The sequence below is a fragment of the Zootoca vivipara genome, chromosome 10 (genome assembly GCF_965207765.1).
Source record: "Zootoca vivipara chromosome 10, rZooViv2.hap1.1, whole genome shotgun sequence".
Classification (NCBI taxonomy): Eukaryota; Metazoa; Chordata; class Lepidosauria; order Squamata; family Lacertidae; genus Zootoca; species Zootoca vivipara.
The window spans coordinates 52,618,139-52,630,981 of record NC_142593.1 but is presented as its reverse complement, the minus strand read 5'-3'; the positions used below and the strand labels follow the sequence as shown (position 1 = coordinate 52,630,981).

General features: G+C 44.0%; 1 protein-coding gene across 8 annotated transcripts in view; it reads right to left on the bottom strand.

Annotated features, from left to right (window-relative positions):
• The window catches only part of MYO5B (myosin VB), a 269,223-nt gene that overhangs the window by 95,603 nt on the left and 160,777 nt on the right, over window positions 1-12,843 (bottom strand). For all 8 annotated transcript variants that reach the window (XM_060280366.2, XM_088653127.1, XM_088653128.1 and 5 more), the window contains exons 10-13: window positions 11,302-11,567; window positions 3,973-4,054; window positions 2,118-2,258; window positions 32-154 (exon numbers count right to left, since the gene is read on the bottom strand). In XM_060280366.2, coding sequence (XP_060136349.2) covers window positions 32-154; window positions 2,118-2,258; window positions 3,973-4,054; window positions 11,302-11,567 — 612 coding nt within the window. The remainder of the gene's footprint in view (window positions 1-31; window positions 155-2,117; window positions 2,259-3,972; window positions 4,055-11,301; window positions 11,568-12,843) is intronic.

Below are 12,843 nucleotides of genomic sequence, written 5' to 3'. Positions count from 1 at the left end.
ACGCAGCACACTCTCCAGCCGCTCCTATTACCTTATCTGCAAAGTGCACAACTATAAAGGAGATGTTTGACATGCGAGGTTTCTGGAAGTGCTGGCTGCTGCCGTGGCGATCGTACAGCTTCTGAGCCCAGTTCTGATCTGTTCCCTTAGGGACCTTAAAGGAAGAAATTGAGGGAAGTGAGAGGTGTTAACACAAAAACACATCAGTATTCAGCATAAAAGCACATGCCTTATGCTGATTTTACAAAATGTTGTTAGGGTCGAGGCAGTTCTGAATGGAGATATGCACTGCCAGTTCGTTACGCAGCGAAGATACGATTACAGTGGTTTACGATACACAATGATGACACGATCAGTACCACTTGCACTAATCCAGCCTTCCCTTACCCGGGACTCCTCAGATGTCTTCAACTACAACTCCCATTAGCTCACAGCCAGCTAATGGAAGCTGTAGTTCAAAACATCTGGGAGGTCCCAAGTTGGCACAAGCTGGATTAGTGTATTTTTCTGGTAAAAAACCCTGCACACAACTATTTTGGACATGTATATCTCACTTCTCCTCCAAGGACCTCAAGGCTACATGCATGGCTCTTCCTTTCACCATGTTATCCTTACAACAACCTTGCGAGGTAGGCTATAAAAGACTGTGACTGCTTAAGGTCACCCAATGAGCCTGACTGATTGGCAATTTGAACCCTGATCTTTCAGATCCTAGTCCAACCCTCTAAACGTCGGCCCTCCAGATGTTTTGGACTACAATTCCCATCTTCCCCAACCACTGGTCCTGTTAGCTAGGGATCATGGGAGTTGTAGGCCAAAACATCTGGAGGGCCACAGTTTGGGGATGCCTGCTCTAAAGACTGCAAAGGTTGGGCGGCCGTCTGTCATGTATGATCTAGTTGAGATTCCTGCATTGCAGGGGGTGGTACTAGGCAATCTTCAGAGCCCTTTCCAACTCTGCAAGTCTATGCTTCTAACACATGCAAAACTGGTACGGACCAGATATTGACTGATCTGTACATTCCTAGCTGGAGGTAGTTAAGAGACTGAACTGAGACCTCATCAAAACATGCTAGCACCCCAGCAAAATATCAAATAGGTAAGCGTCTTTGATGGCAAACTGGGACACTTGCATTGGTCAGGCTTTTCGTGGCTTCAGAATAAAACGTTTTGAGCATTTTACTTTTATATTTACCCCAACATTTTCCTTACAACTTTTATTGCACCGTTATCACCTCTTACAGCAATGCTACTAGTGCTTGAGAAAACAGTAAACCAATATTTATGCAGAAATGAAGCACAAACTTGATTCTTTCAGGTTGCATCCTGTGTTTTGGCAAAACAAGAAAGCTCAGCACTAAAAGACAATAGCTTTTTCAAGTTTAAAGCACTTAGTGTCTTAATTACCCAAAGCAGATATACACCTATGCGGAAAACACATATTTCAGCAGTAACTTGACAGCTTTTGCTTCTCTGTATCACAATCCCACACACCTCAAACGACCTATTTTATCTTTTGTTTAATTATTGCACCGAGTAACCAAGTTTATTTTTGAAAAGGCTTTTCCACAAAATTTTGCCGTGCCATCAAGATAATGTCACCTTTGTTTACTCACGGCATCCTTAAAATGTGAGGATTTGACAAGAATGGGCTTTTGCACAATTTATTCTTTATGCAGGCTCTGCTCACTGGCCAATCAGCCAATCGGAAGCCGCCCCTTGGTTTGTGAACGTTTTGGAAGTTGAACGGACTTCTGGAATGGATTCCGCTCATCAACCAAGGTACGACTGTATTGTTATTACCACCCATCCGACTGGGTTGCCCCAGCCACTCTGGGAGGTTCCCAACAAAATATTAAAAACACAAAAAAACAGCAAACATTTAAACTTCCCCATACAGGCATAAAACAAGCAAGCAAGCAAGCAAGCAAACAAACAAACAAACAAACTGCAGGTAAGTCAGTAGCAAAAAGATGGGGCTGCCACAGCTCTGCTCTGCTAAGCAAAGGATTATCGGAGCAGCAAAGGCCGACTTTTCAAAAGCCTTCAAAGCTTATTGCTTATCATGACACTTGTATAGATGGAGGGCTACCAATCACGATTCTGGCTCTTCTTACCTTGCATTCTTCATCCAGCAAGTCCAAGATACCCAGCTTGGCTTCAATAAGGTCTATGCATGGCTGGTTGTCGTAAAAATCTATAAGTGTCCAAGGGATCTGCTCCTTCATGTATTCCTCCTGCTCCAGTTTAAACACATGCTGCAACCGAAAAACAGTAAAGGTCCGTTTAGGAAAAACTACCGGCAATCTGATGATAAATGAAGGAATGTTCTCAAAGGCCTGCTGGGATTTGATTTGGTTTTTTCAAAGCCCCGACAGTAAGTAGATGCCTGTTTTATTCCAAATGTCTGATTCTCAAATGCTCACACACTGGGACCGACATCCAAAGCATGAGGCCTGTGCAAAAACACGCATTGAGAGTGAAACCAGAAGCACAGGCGTGTTGCCTTCTTCCCCGCAGGAAAGTGCTGTGTGTGAAGAACAAGTGAAGACTCCAGAGCTGATAACGCCAAGGTTGCAGGTTCAATCCCCATATGGAGCAGTTCCATATTCCTGCATTGCAGGGGGTTGAACTAGATTATCCTCAGGGTCCCTTCCAACTCATTCTCTCACCCCCCCCTCTTTTAAATCTAGGGCTGAGTGGGAAAGTGGCACCAGAGGATCACTATTATTACTACTAGTAGTAGCAGGGATTTTTATTCTCCTCTGCATCTGAAAAAGGCTCACCGAATGGCTTTCGGATAGTAGTGGAATGACAGCACCTGCCTAAGAGACACAACAGAAAGGGAAAGGGGAGACTGGGAGGGAGGAGGAACAAAAAAGCAAGTTCTGGCACTAATTCTTAGATACAGAGATCTTGTAGCCATCGGCAGGAACGGGGTGGGGTGGGGGATTGGAGGACCTTGAATTTGCTGGTCTTTCAGCAACAGCCAATGGAGAGGTCCAGCTTATGCGCTGCTCTCCCTCTCTCGAGGGAAGAAGCTTGCATTTTTTCATACAAATGTAAAGATGCAAGCTAGCAGTGGGGGAAACAGTTTCACTGAAACTTTACAAAGTTGCACCAATAAACTTTCAGTGAAATGATAATTTCACGGTCATTTCTAATTCCATAGAAAAATGACTGGTTAGTTTTGGTTTTTGCTTTTTAAAAATCATTTGGCTAGGGCAAGGGGGGTTACCTGTTGGGGGAGGATGTTCCTTGCTTTCTTCACCTGTACCTCATTTGTTTGGGGGGAGGGCAGAGGAAAGTGAAGAAGTGTTGCCTGCTTTTGGGGGGGGGGGTTTGTCAGAGCATAAACACAATTTCTTCTCTAAAATGTATATTTTGTAGTGCCCACATTCAGCAAGGATGGGAAAACTTGTTTTTTTATATATTAAAAAAATACGATGGGAAAACTTTTATTAGTCAGGCCATTAGATAGTTGGGAACTTGGAGAGCTTCCTGTTGTTACAAACCACTGTGATATATATTTATGATACAGCGGTATATAAATTTTTGTTTATAAATAAATAAAACAAATACATGCAGTCTCTGAATCTGGGAGATGATTAAATACATTTTCAGCTACAATTTAGATACAGGCTACTCTTCCTCACAGGAGTAAGCCCCATTGAAACCAATAGACCATTACTTTAAGCAAGCATGCAAAAGATTATAGACCCACCATGAATACTGAGGGCTCCTCTGTACTTTTAACATATTAAATAATACATCCTGTTTTCAGCAAAAAACAAAATAATCTCAACTAAAAAAGGGGGGGAGGCCTGTTGTGTGTTAAAAATTTAACGTGGTTGGAGACCCCCTTGCCATCTTTTACACATATTAAAAATATTTGCTTTTCTATCTATCCCTCTTCACCACACTTCCAGGCAATGTCACCGCGGAAAAATAAAAACTATAAACCCAAATTACCGAGTTGAACTGCTGCTGGAGCTTTTCATTGGCATAGTTGATGCAAAATTGTTCAAAGCTGTTCACTTCGAAAGTCTCAAACCTGCAGACGCAAACAACATTCTCAGGTAAAGGCTACGCAGAAGCATTTCTAAAATCTACGTTTGTAGTTACATTTTAATCGTTTTATTTTTATTTTTTTGGAATGACTGGGAGAGGCCCCCACTGTGTTTCTCTCTCTCTCTCTCTCTCTCTCTCTCTCTCTCTCTCTCTCTCTCTCTCTCACACACACACACACACACACACACACACACCCCTCCTTCCTGAAGGTACTTCCTGTACTGCTTCTGAATCCCAGTTGCTGGAAACCACAGGAGTGGAGAGGGCTCTTGTGTTCGGATCTTGCTGGAGGGTTTCCCACAGGCACCTGGGTGGCCACTGTGAGAACAGGATGCTGGGCTCCAAGGGTCATTGGCCCGATTGGCTCTTATGTTCTGAATGACCTAAACAAGTTCTGAATGACCTAAACATCTAGATAAGCGCCCCCTTTCTCTCTGTCCCTGTCTCCATCCCTCCCTCCCTCTGTATTTATTGCTGGGAAAGAAGAAGGCAAAAACATGAGCTTCTTTCTATTCAATTAATAAAGCTTTTGAGAAGATAAAGAGGCAGCTAAGGCAGAACACTTCCACTGGACCATAAAGATAAAGGGCTTAAAATAGATTTTTGTTGTCATTTTTAAGGGCTGCATTTGTAACTCTCCATGCTCTGCAATCTTGTTATTTAATACAGGCGCATTCAGTTTAAAAATGTCCCCCAATTTTTTCGATTTTATCAGATTAAGAGCTCCTCTATTGTCATATATAACAGCTTAACTCTAACCGAGCAAGAGAACTGGGGGCTTAAGATAAAACCATTGGCTTAAGATAAAACCATTAACTTTTACAGTTTGTAAGTGTGCTGCTCCAATGGAAATCCAATCCCCCCATTTTGAGGTCGATTAAGGAAATTTCTGCTCAAAGACTCAGCTTTAGGCTGTTAAAAATGTATTTGTGATATTGCGATTTCAGAACGGAGCCTAAAAAATTGGGAAACGAACTGTCCCTTTGTCTCCATGAAAGAAGGCACAGATACGGAATACAGGATGTTTTCCTATGATGTAGGATGAACCAGAGATTTCAGAAGAGCAGCTCTTCTGGATATCGGACCAAAGGCCTGTCCCATCTGGCATATTTTTTTCCAGAATGTCCAATGCCTCTGGAAAGACCATGAATGAGCACACAAGTCTGTGCTCTGATAATCTCTACATTAGACTACTGCAATGCGTTGTGTGTAGGGCTGCCTCTGAAGACGGTTTGGAAACTTCAGAATTCGGCAGCCAGGCTGCTCACCGGGGCAAGACGGTTTGAGCATACAACGCCAATCCTGGCCCAATTGCACTGGCTGCCAAACAGTTTCTGGGCCCATTTCAATTGAGAACTGCCTGGTGGTCTTCAGATGAAGGGTGGTACACAAAATAAACGAATAAATGGGGCTCTCTCCCACTGCTTCTCCGCAGCAATTAGTATTCACGGTCATTCTGCCTCTGATCCTGGAAGTATAACCATCAAGACTAGTAGACAGTGATAGCCTTATCCTTGGTGACTTTGTTTAATCCCCCTTTAAAGCCAACTAAATTGGTGGCCATCACCACATTCCGCTGACAGGGAGGACGAAACAACATTTCCTGCAATGACACATCACCCCAAATCCGATGAGGATGGCCTGGACTGCCAAATATGCAGGGTATCAAACTAAGTGAAAAACAGAGTTTTGCTTTTGCTTTCTGATTTCTCAGAGCATGAACTGTAAACACGGGAAGTCGCCAGTCCAAGCCTCATCCTACACAACCCACCACCTCCCAGCCTCAGTTTCCCCATTTGCAATAATGAGATAGTAACAGCGATCCACCTTGCACGATTGCCGTTACTGAACAGGGCGTTGTACAAAAACGTGTGAATAACACGAACTCATTCATGCAAACTTCCTGCCCCATTTCTCTCCACCCCCAGGGTCCCCTTCGAGATTGGCCCCACTATTCACTTCTTTTTAAAAACAACAACAACCATTCACACAATTGTTAATTACATAAATGGTGTCACCTCTAGCTTAGCCATCAAGTCAGTTTGGGTTTTAGTCGTATCCTGACGAAAATGGAAAAATCTACATTGGCCAGGGTGCGTTTGTTTCTCTTCCAAGTTCCTGTTGACATTAACAGCATTAATGCAAATCAGCGGCATGCCTCTAATGCCCGCTGGTGGGAATCAGAAGTGGGGAGAGTGGTGTTGTGCTCAAGTGGTGCTTGTGGGCTTCCCTTGGGGGGCCTCTGACTGGCCACTCTGAGAACAGAATGCTGAACTACACGGGACTTTGGCTCTTATGCCCTTATGAATTCATACATGACACCCCAAACACCAGAGACAAGCTCAAGAGTACTTGTTAATGCAACTAGGGCCAGGGCCTTTTCAGTATTGGCCCCAACTTGGCTCTTTCACAGGAGACCAGGGCCTTGTGGGATTTGTCATCTTTCCGCAGGGCCTGCAAGACAGAGCTGTCCCGCCTGGCCTTTGGACTGGACTTAGACTGACCCCTGTGTTTTCCTCCCTCATGGCTTGGATTTATAGACTACTTAAAATGAGGCTGCCTTTTAAATTTTAATATTGTATTTTAATCTGTATTTTAATTAACTTCTTTTTATGTTTTATTGTAATTTTATTGGTGTTAGCCACCCTGAGCCCGGTTTTGACTGAGGAGGGTGGGGTATAAATAAAATTGTTGTTGTTGTTGTTGTTGTTGTTGTTGTTGTTGTTGTTGTTGTTGTTGTTGTTGTATGAAAACACCCTAAGGCTGGAAACATAGGGGAGTTTTTAAAAGTAAGCTAGAGAGATGGTATGATAAAGCCTAAGTTACTATTCCCCTTTTCTTCTTCTTTGTTATCTGGTTCTTCTTTCTCAACGGAAACCCAAAGCACAGACATACCTAATTTTTAAAAAATTAACAATGGATCCAGTCATAGTTATATCTCGCCTTCTTCCAGATAACACAAAAACCATCTACTCAGGGGTTTATCCAATTTCATTCTCACAGCTGCTAGGGCTAGGCTGAGAAAAGATTGACTGGGCCCAAAGTCAGCCAAGGAGTTTCAAGACTGAGCGGGGATTTGAACCCAGATCTCCACAACACTAACAGCTACAGCACACCAACCTTCTGCAAAGCAGAATTCTTTTCTTTTTCTTTCTGAAAAATCAGAAGCTGCAATTATACACTCCCCAGAGAACCAAAACATTCGGCAGGATGAGTACTGGATGAAGTCTGAAGGAAGCATTGCTTATCATGAAAAATGTAAAGCCACGGAGATTTCAAAATGAAGATGAAAACAAAATCTTAAAAACATGTACAATTTGCCAAGATGTTTTTGCTTTCTGGTGTGTTGGGCATTTTTGCATCGTGCAAACACCTAGTAAGCTTCATAAGACGGCGGTTTCGCTGGAAAGCCATAACCAAAGGATCAGCCTGCCCACAAAGATTTGAAAAGATCCAACTGTCCGCAGTGTATGTTTCTCTATACAGAAGATATGCTTAACTTTTGTCTTCCAAACCCATTAGAAGCATTAAGAGCGTCAATAATTTACTTGCCTGGGGCTCGAGGGTTACAACTTCTGGTTTCAAAGCTGGAAGAACGGCTATGGGAAACTTGAGTAATTTAGTTCAAGACTCCTGTTTAACCCACCAGGCTACCTGACTTCCAGGGCACATGGTTATCTTATTACAGGGGTGGCCAACTCCCAAGAGACTGCGATCAACTCACAGAGTTAAAAACTGGCAGTGATCTACCCCCTTTTTGGGGTTGAGGTCAAGGTTGCTGACCTTTTTTTAGAAAGGATGAAGGCCCGTTTTTTAGGGGTTCAGGTCAAAGCTGTTTTTAGGGAGGAGGAAAGCCCCATTTTGGGGGAGTGAAGGGCAAAAATGTTGAGCTTTTTTTAGGGGAGCCAAAGTTGTTTAACTTTTTTTTGGGGGGGAGCCAGTGATCTACCAGTGATCTACCACAGACGTCCAGTGATCTACTGGTAGATCACAATCTACCTGTTGGACGTTCCTATCTTATTAGAACTATGCATGGGCAACCCATATATCCTCAAGTTGCATGATGCCCTCAGGAACCTTCTGCAGGGCAGACTGAACAAGGTCTAAAGTTATGAAAACTACAGAGAAACTCTGAAAAGCACAATCCAGGGATATCCTACGCTTAAAATAATAATAATAATAAAGGTTTTAAGTGAAAATCACCTTCCATTATATTTTAGTTTGTCAAGCTCTCTCACGATCTTTGATTAAGTGACTCTAGATTTTTAGCTGTTGGGAGGCATTTCTAGGCCCAACTAAAATGTGTCAAATATGGCTGAACATGAATTAAAACTCTCTCCACAAGCCTTTCCATCTGGAACCTTAGCTTTGGACACATGATGATGTATGATCCCTTGCCATATCCCCAAGATACATTTCAGTATATAACAAATTGAGATGGGTGAGAATTCACTGCGTGCACCAGGCCATGGCTGCACGCTGTTTGTGTTAATTTGATGAAAGGGATGCAAATAAAGTATGCATACTAATGACAACGGTGCAGCCCTTGATAAATTTTCACCGTGGCCCATTGTGCTCACCTGATCGTCCCTTTCCTCCTGCCATAAGAACGCAATTCCTGTTGTTTTTAGGAAGCTTTTAACGTTTGCTGCTGTATTTTTGTTGGAAGCTGCCCAGAGTGGCTGGGGGCAACCCAGTTGGATGGGTGGTGTATAAGAAATTAACAACAACAACAACAAAAATTTATTATTTATACCCCACCCATCTGGCTGAGTTTCCCCAGCCACTCTGGGCAGCTTCCAACAGAATATTAAAATACAATAATCTATTAAACATTAAAAGCTTCCCTAAACAGGGCTGCCTTCAGATGTTTTCTAAAAGTCTGGTACAGTGGTGCCTCGCTAGACGAATTTAATTCGTTCCACGGGTCTTTTTTTATAACGAAAAATTCGTCTAGCGAGTCCCATAGGAATGCATTGATTTTTTTTTTGCCCATAGGAACGCATTAATTGAATTTCAATGCATTCCTATGGGAAACCGTGATTTGCTAGACAATTTTTTCATAAAACGAATTCGTCTAGCGAGGCAACCTCTTCTCAAAAAATCCTTTCGTTAAGCGGAAATTTTGTTAAGCAGGGCATTCGTTAAGCGAGGCACCACTGTAGTTGTCTTTCTCTTTGACATCTGGTGGGAGGGCATTCCACGGGGCGGGTGCCACTACCGAGAAGGCCCTCTGCCTGGTTCCCTGTAACTTGGCTTCTCGCAGCGAGGGAACCGCCAGAAGGCCCTCGGCGCTGGACCTCAGTGTCCGGGCAGAACGAAGAAGAGCCCTCCTGGATGAGACCAAATGCCCATCTAGTCCAGCATTCCTGTTCTCACAGTGGCCAACTAGGTTATTCTGGAAAGGCCGGGGGGGTGCAACTGGGCTCCACTGCTTCGTTTCTGCAATTTGTGTCTATGTGGTCGACGTATCATTAGAGAGAGGTGCAACAACGAGAGACGACAGCAGCTAATTCTCCCCAGCATTCCTAGCAGATAAAGCTCTTTTGCTGAAGAGATCATATTCCTGACGTTTGCTGGCAAAGCTCATTGCACCGAAGCGTCTCTTTGATCAATTAAACGATGCCACTTAGCCCGGTTTTTCTTTTTGGGGGGCAGTGAGTCCCAAACCCCTTCTCTGACAAATAGGCATAAGCACCAGATGGTGGGTGAAGAAAATGATTTTCACACTAATAGACACCCCCTTGCCTAACTTAATCTTTCATGGGTATTAGCCTTCAATTCAGATTCCTTTTCTCAGCTCAGATGTCTCTTGACTGGCAAGCTTTTTTTTTTTGCATTGGTTTTATGCCTCTCTCTTTTTTCTGTGTCACTAATAGCTTTTGGCTTGTCAAACCGCCATCCTTGGCAGGGGGAACTCTCTCTGAAATCAAGAGAACTTGTACGGATTTATTAGGTTACTTAAAAAAAAAATCCTTCCATTTTCACACCTCTATTGTCCCATTGATCAAGGAATCAGAGCATCTCCTCTGTGAGAAACGGATAAAGAAGGTGGGTTGTTTTTTTGTTTTAGGAAAATAGTGATGATGGGAGATGATCCATGGAGACAAAGTGGATATGATTATGAATGATGTGGACAGAGAAATATTTTCTTTCCGCACCTATAAAACCAGAACTTGGGGGTCACCCAAACAAGTATGATTGAGAATAGATGCAAGTCAGACAAAAGGAAGCACTTATTCACACCATGATTAACTTGCGGAACTCATTGCCACAATATGTGGTGCTGACCGCTAGCTTAGGTTTTTTTTTTTAAGGATACAACTGGAACCTCCATTAATCAAGACATGACTAACACTGTTGGAAACAGAGGGCTGTACTACCTCACAGGCCTGTTGTAAGCAGCAGCAAAATTATATATGCAAAGTACCCAGTACTCCACAGCTGTGATTCTCAAACTGGCATTTAGCTGCGGCTGCATCTGTGGCCACGGAAGACACATGGGGTCTGCACTTGTTTCGCCAGTGCAGTTTATTTATTAAATTTGTAAACCACCCTTTATCCATAGATCTCAGGGCGGTTCACAACAGAAAATCAGATTTGCAAATCACTTCCTCCGTAGTCTCAGCAAAAGTCTTGGCCTGCATTTGAGTAACCCTCCTTAAAAGTGCTATATAAATTCTGCCAAGTATTACTGCTGATCGCCGAAGAATTGATGCTTTTGAATTATGGTGCTGGAGGAGACTCTTGAGAGTCCCATGGACTGCAAGAAGATCAAACCTATCCATTCCGAAGGAAATCAGCCCTGAGTGCTCACTGGAAGGACAGATCCTGAAGCTGAGGCTCCAATACTTTGGTCACCTCATGAGAAGAGAAGACTCCCTGGAAAAGACCCTGAAGTTGAGAAAGATTGAGGGCGCAAGGAGAAGGGGACGACAGAGGATGAGATGGTTGGACAGTGTTCTTGAAGCTACGAACATGAGTCTGACCAAACTGCGGGAGGCAGTGGAAGACAGGAGTGCCTGGCGTGCTCTGGTCCATGGGGTCACGAAGAGTCGGACACGACTAAACGACTAAACAACATTACTGCTATGCTTTCCTGCATGGATAAGCAAACGGCCACTCCATCAGCACGCACAGCTCTAACCATTTTGCAAATTGCAATGCAAACAATCTCAAGCGTCCAGCGGAAACCTTGTCCTGGCAAATGAAAACAAGCTTTCTGCCTACCCGTAAATGTCCAGCACCCCGATAAACGAATGCTGCTTGACCGTGGTGTGCAGGGCCTTGTTGATGTGCTGCACAATCCAGTTGAACAGCTGGGCATAAATGTGCTTGGCCAGCGCATTCCTGGCGTTCACAACCTGCTGGACAGACATGTTCTTGATATAGGTCTCCGAAGTGGTGACCAGCTTCCGATGGCAGAGCCAGTGCTCCATTTGGCTGTGCTCTACTCCCAGCAATCTGCAAAAATTATGCAGGTGTTCATCCTGTTTCTAGGATATAAAGAAAGACATCCAATTCAGCAAAGCATGCGATGGGGGACACGGACCAGATGACAAGTGCCCCCCCGCCCCCCTGGTTAACACGGGAAGGGGAGCGAGGGATGGAGGCTTCTGTTCTGAGAGCTGAAGCTCGCTTTGAGTGATGAAGCTTGTTTACAGAATAGCGCTCCCAGTTTCATTTATTCCAAATGAAGTGATGTCCAAATTCAGCTCGTAAGGTCATCAAGGCTCTTATCAACCTCACTGCTATTTTAACCAGTCTCAGATTTGCCATATGCTGCTATTTTACCCACAATTTCCATCTCCTATTGGTGCAGTAATAAAGCTGCCAGCACATTTGCAAAGCTAAGCAGGGTCCGGTATGGCTTCCAATTGGATGGGGAACCATGTGTTGGGATTCTTGCCTTGCGGGGGTTGGGCTAGGTGACACTCGGGATCCCGTCCAACTCAACAGTTCTATGATTCTATATAGACCAGTGGTGGGCCAAAGGTGGGCTGGAATCTACTAGAGGACCTCTGGGTAGATTAGCAAAGTATCTTACTTCCAAATATTTAAAAACAGGACCTCTCCACACCCTGCGGCCAGTTAGATAACAAAAATGAAGAACGTTTACTATGGTGCCCTCCTTTCAACAGTGTTCGCTTTTCATGCCTATTACATCACCACTTCCTTTGGAAAACTTGCCACATACATCTACAGCAATTTTGGAAAATTAGGAGGAGGAAAAGCAGCAGGAAGAGAGTTAAACCACTTCCGCATCCCATGGAGGTGGAGTTGTGGGCGGGACCCATCTGCACTCTCGCGATGGGGCTGGGAGCCCAGCCCCTTCGTGTGTAGGGAGTTCCCGCCTGCGTCACGCCCAAGCCGACTAATAAGGTCTGCTGTGGGGCGGGATCTCACCCCCTTTTTAAACAAGCGGAGGCGGGAACTCGGCCTCTTTGGTTTGGGGGGGTGGAGCTTGTCCTGAGCCTGATCCCCCCTCCCCATCCCCACCCCTCCCCACCCCTTCTCTACATAAGTGCCTGGAAACTTCCATTTCACTGTATCTGAAGAAGTGTGCATGCACACGAAAGCTCATACCAAAATAAAAACTTAGTTGGTCTTTAAGGTGCTACTGAAGGAATTTTTTTAGTTTATATCATTGTATTCATACTGCTTGAATAAGAAACATGTAAGAGGCGAAAAGGGAACTGCTAGTACACCTTTAGAGCAGATTCCCCTTTTAGATGTGTTACTCATGAGCTTGTGTTTTGTTCAGGCATTTTG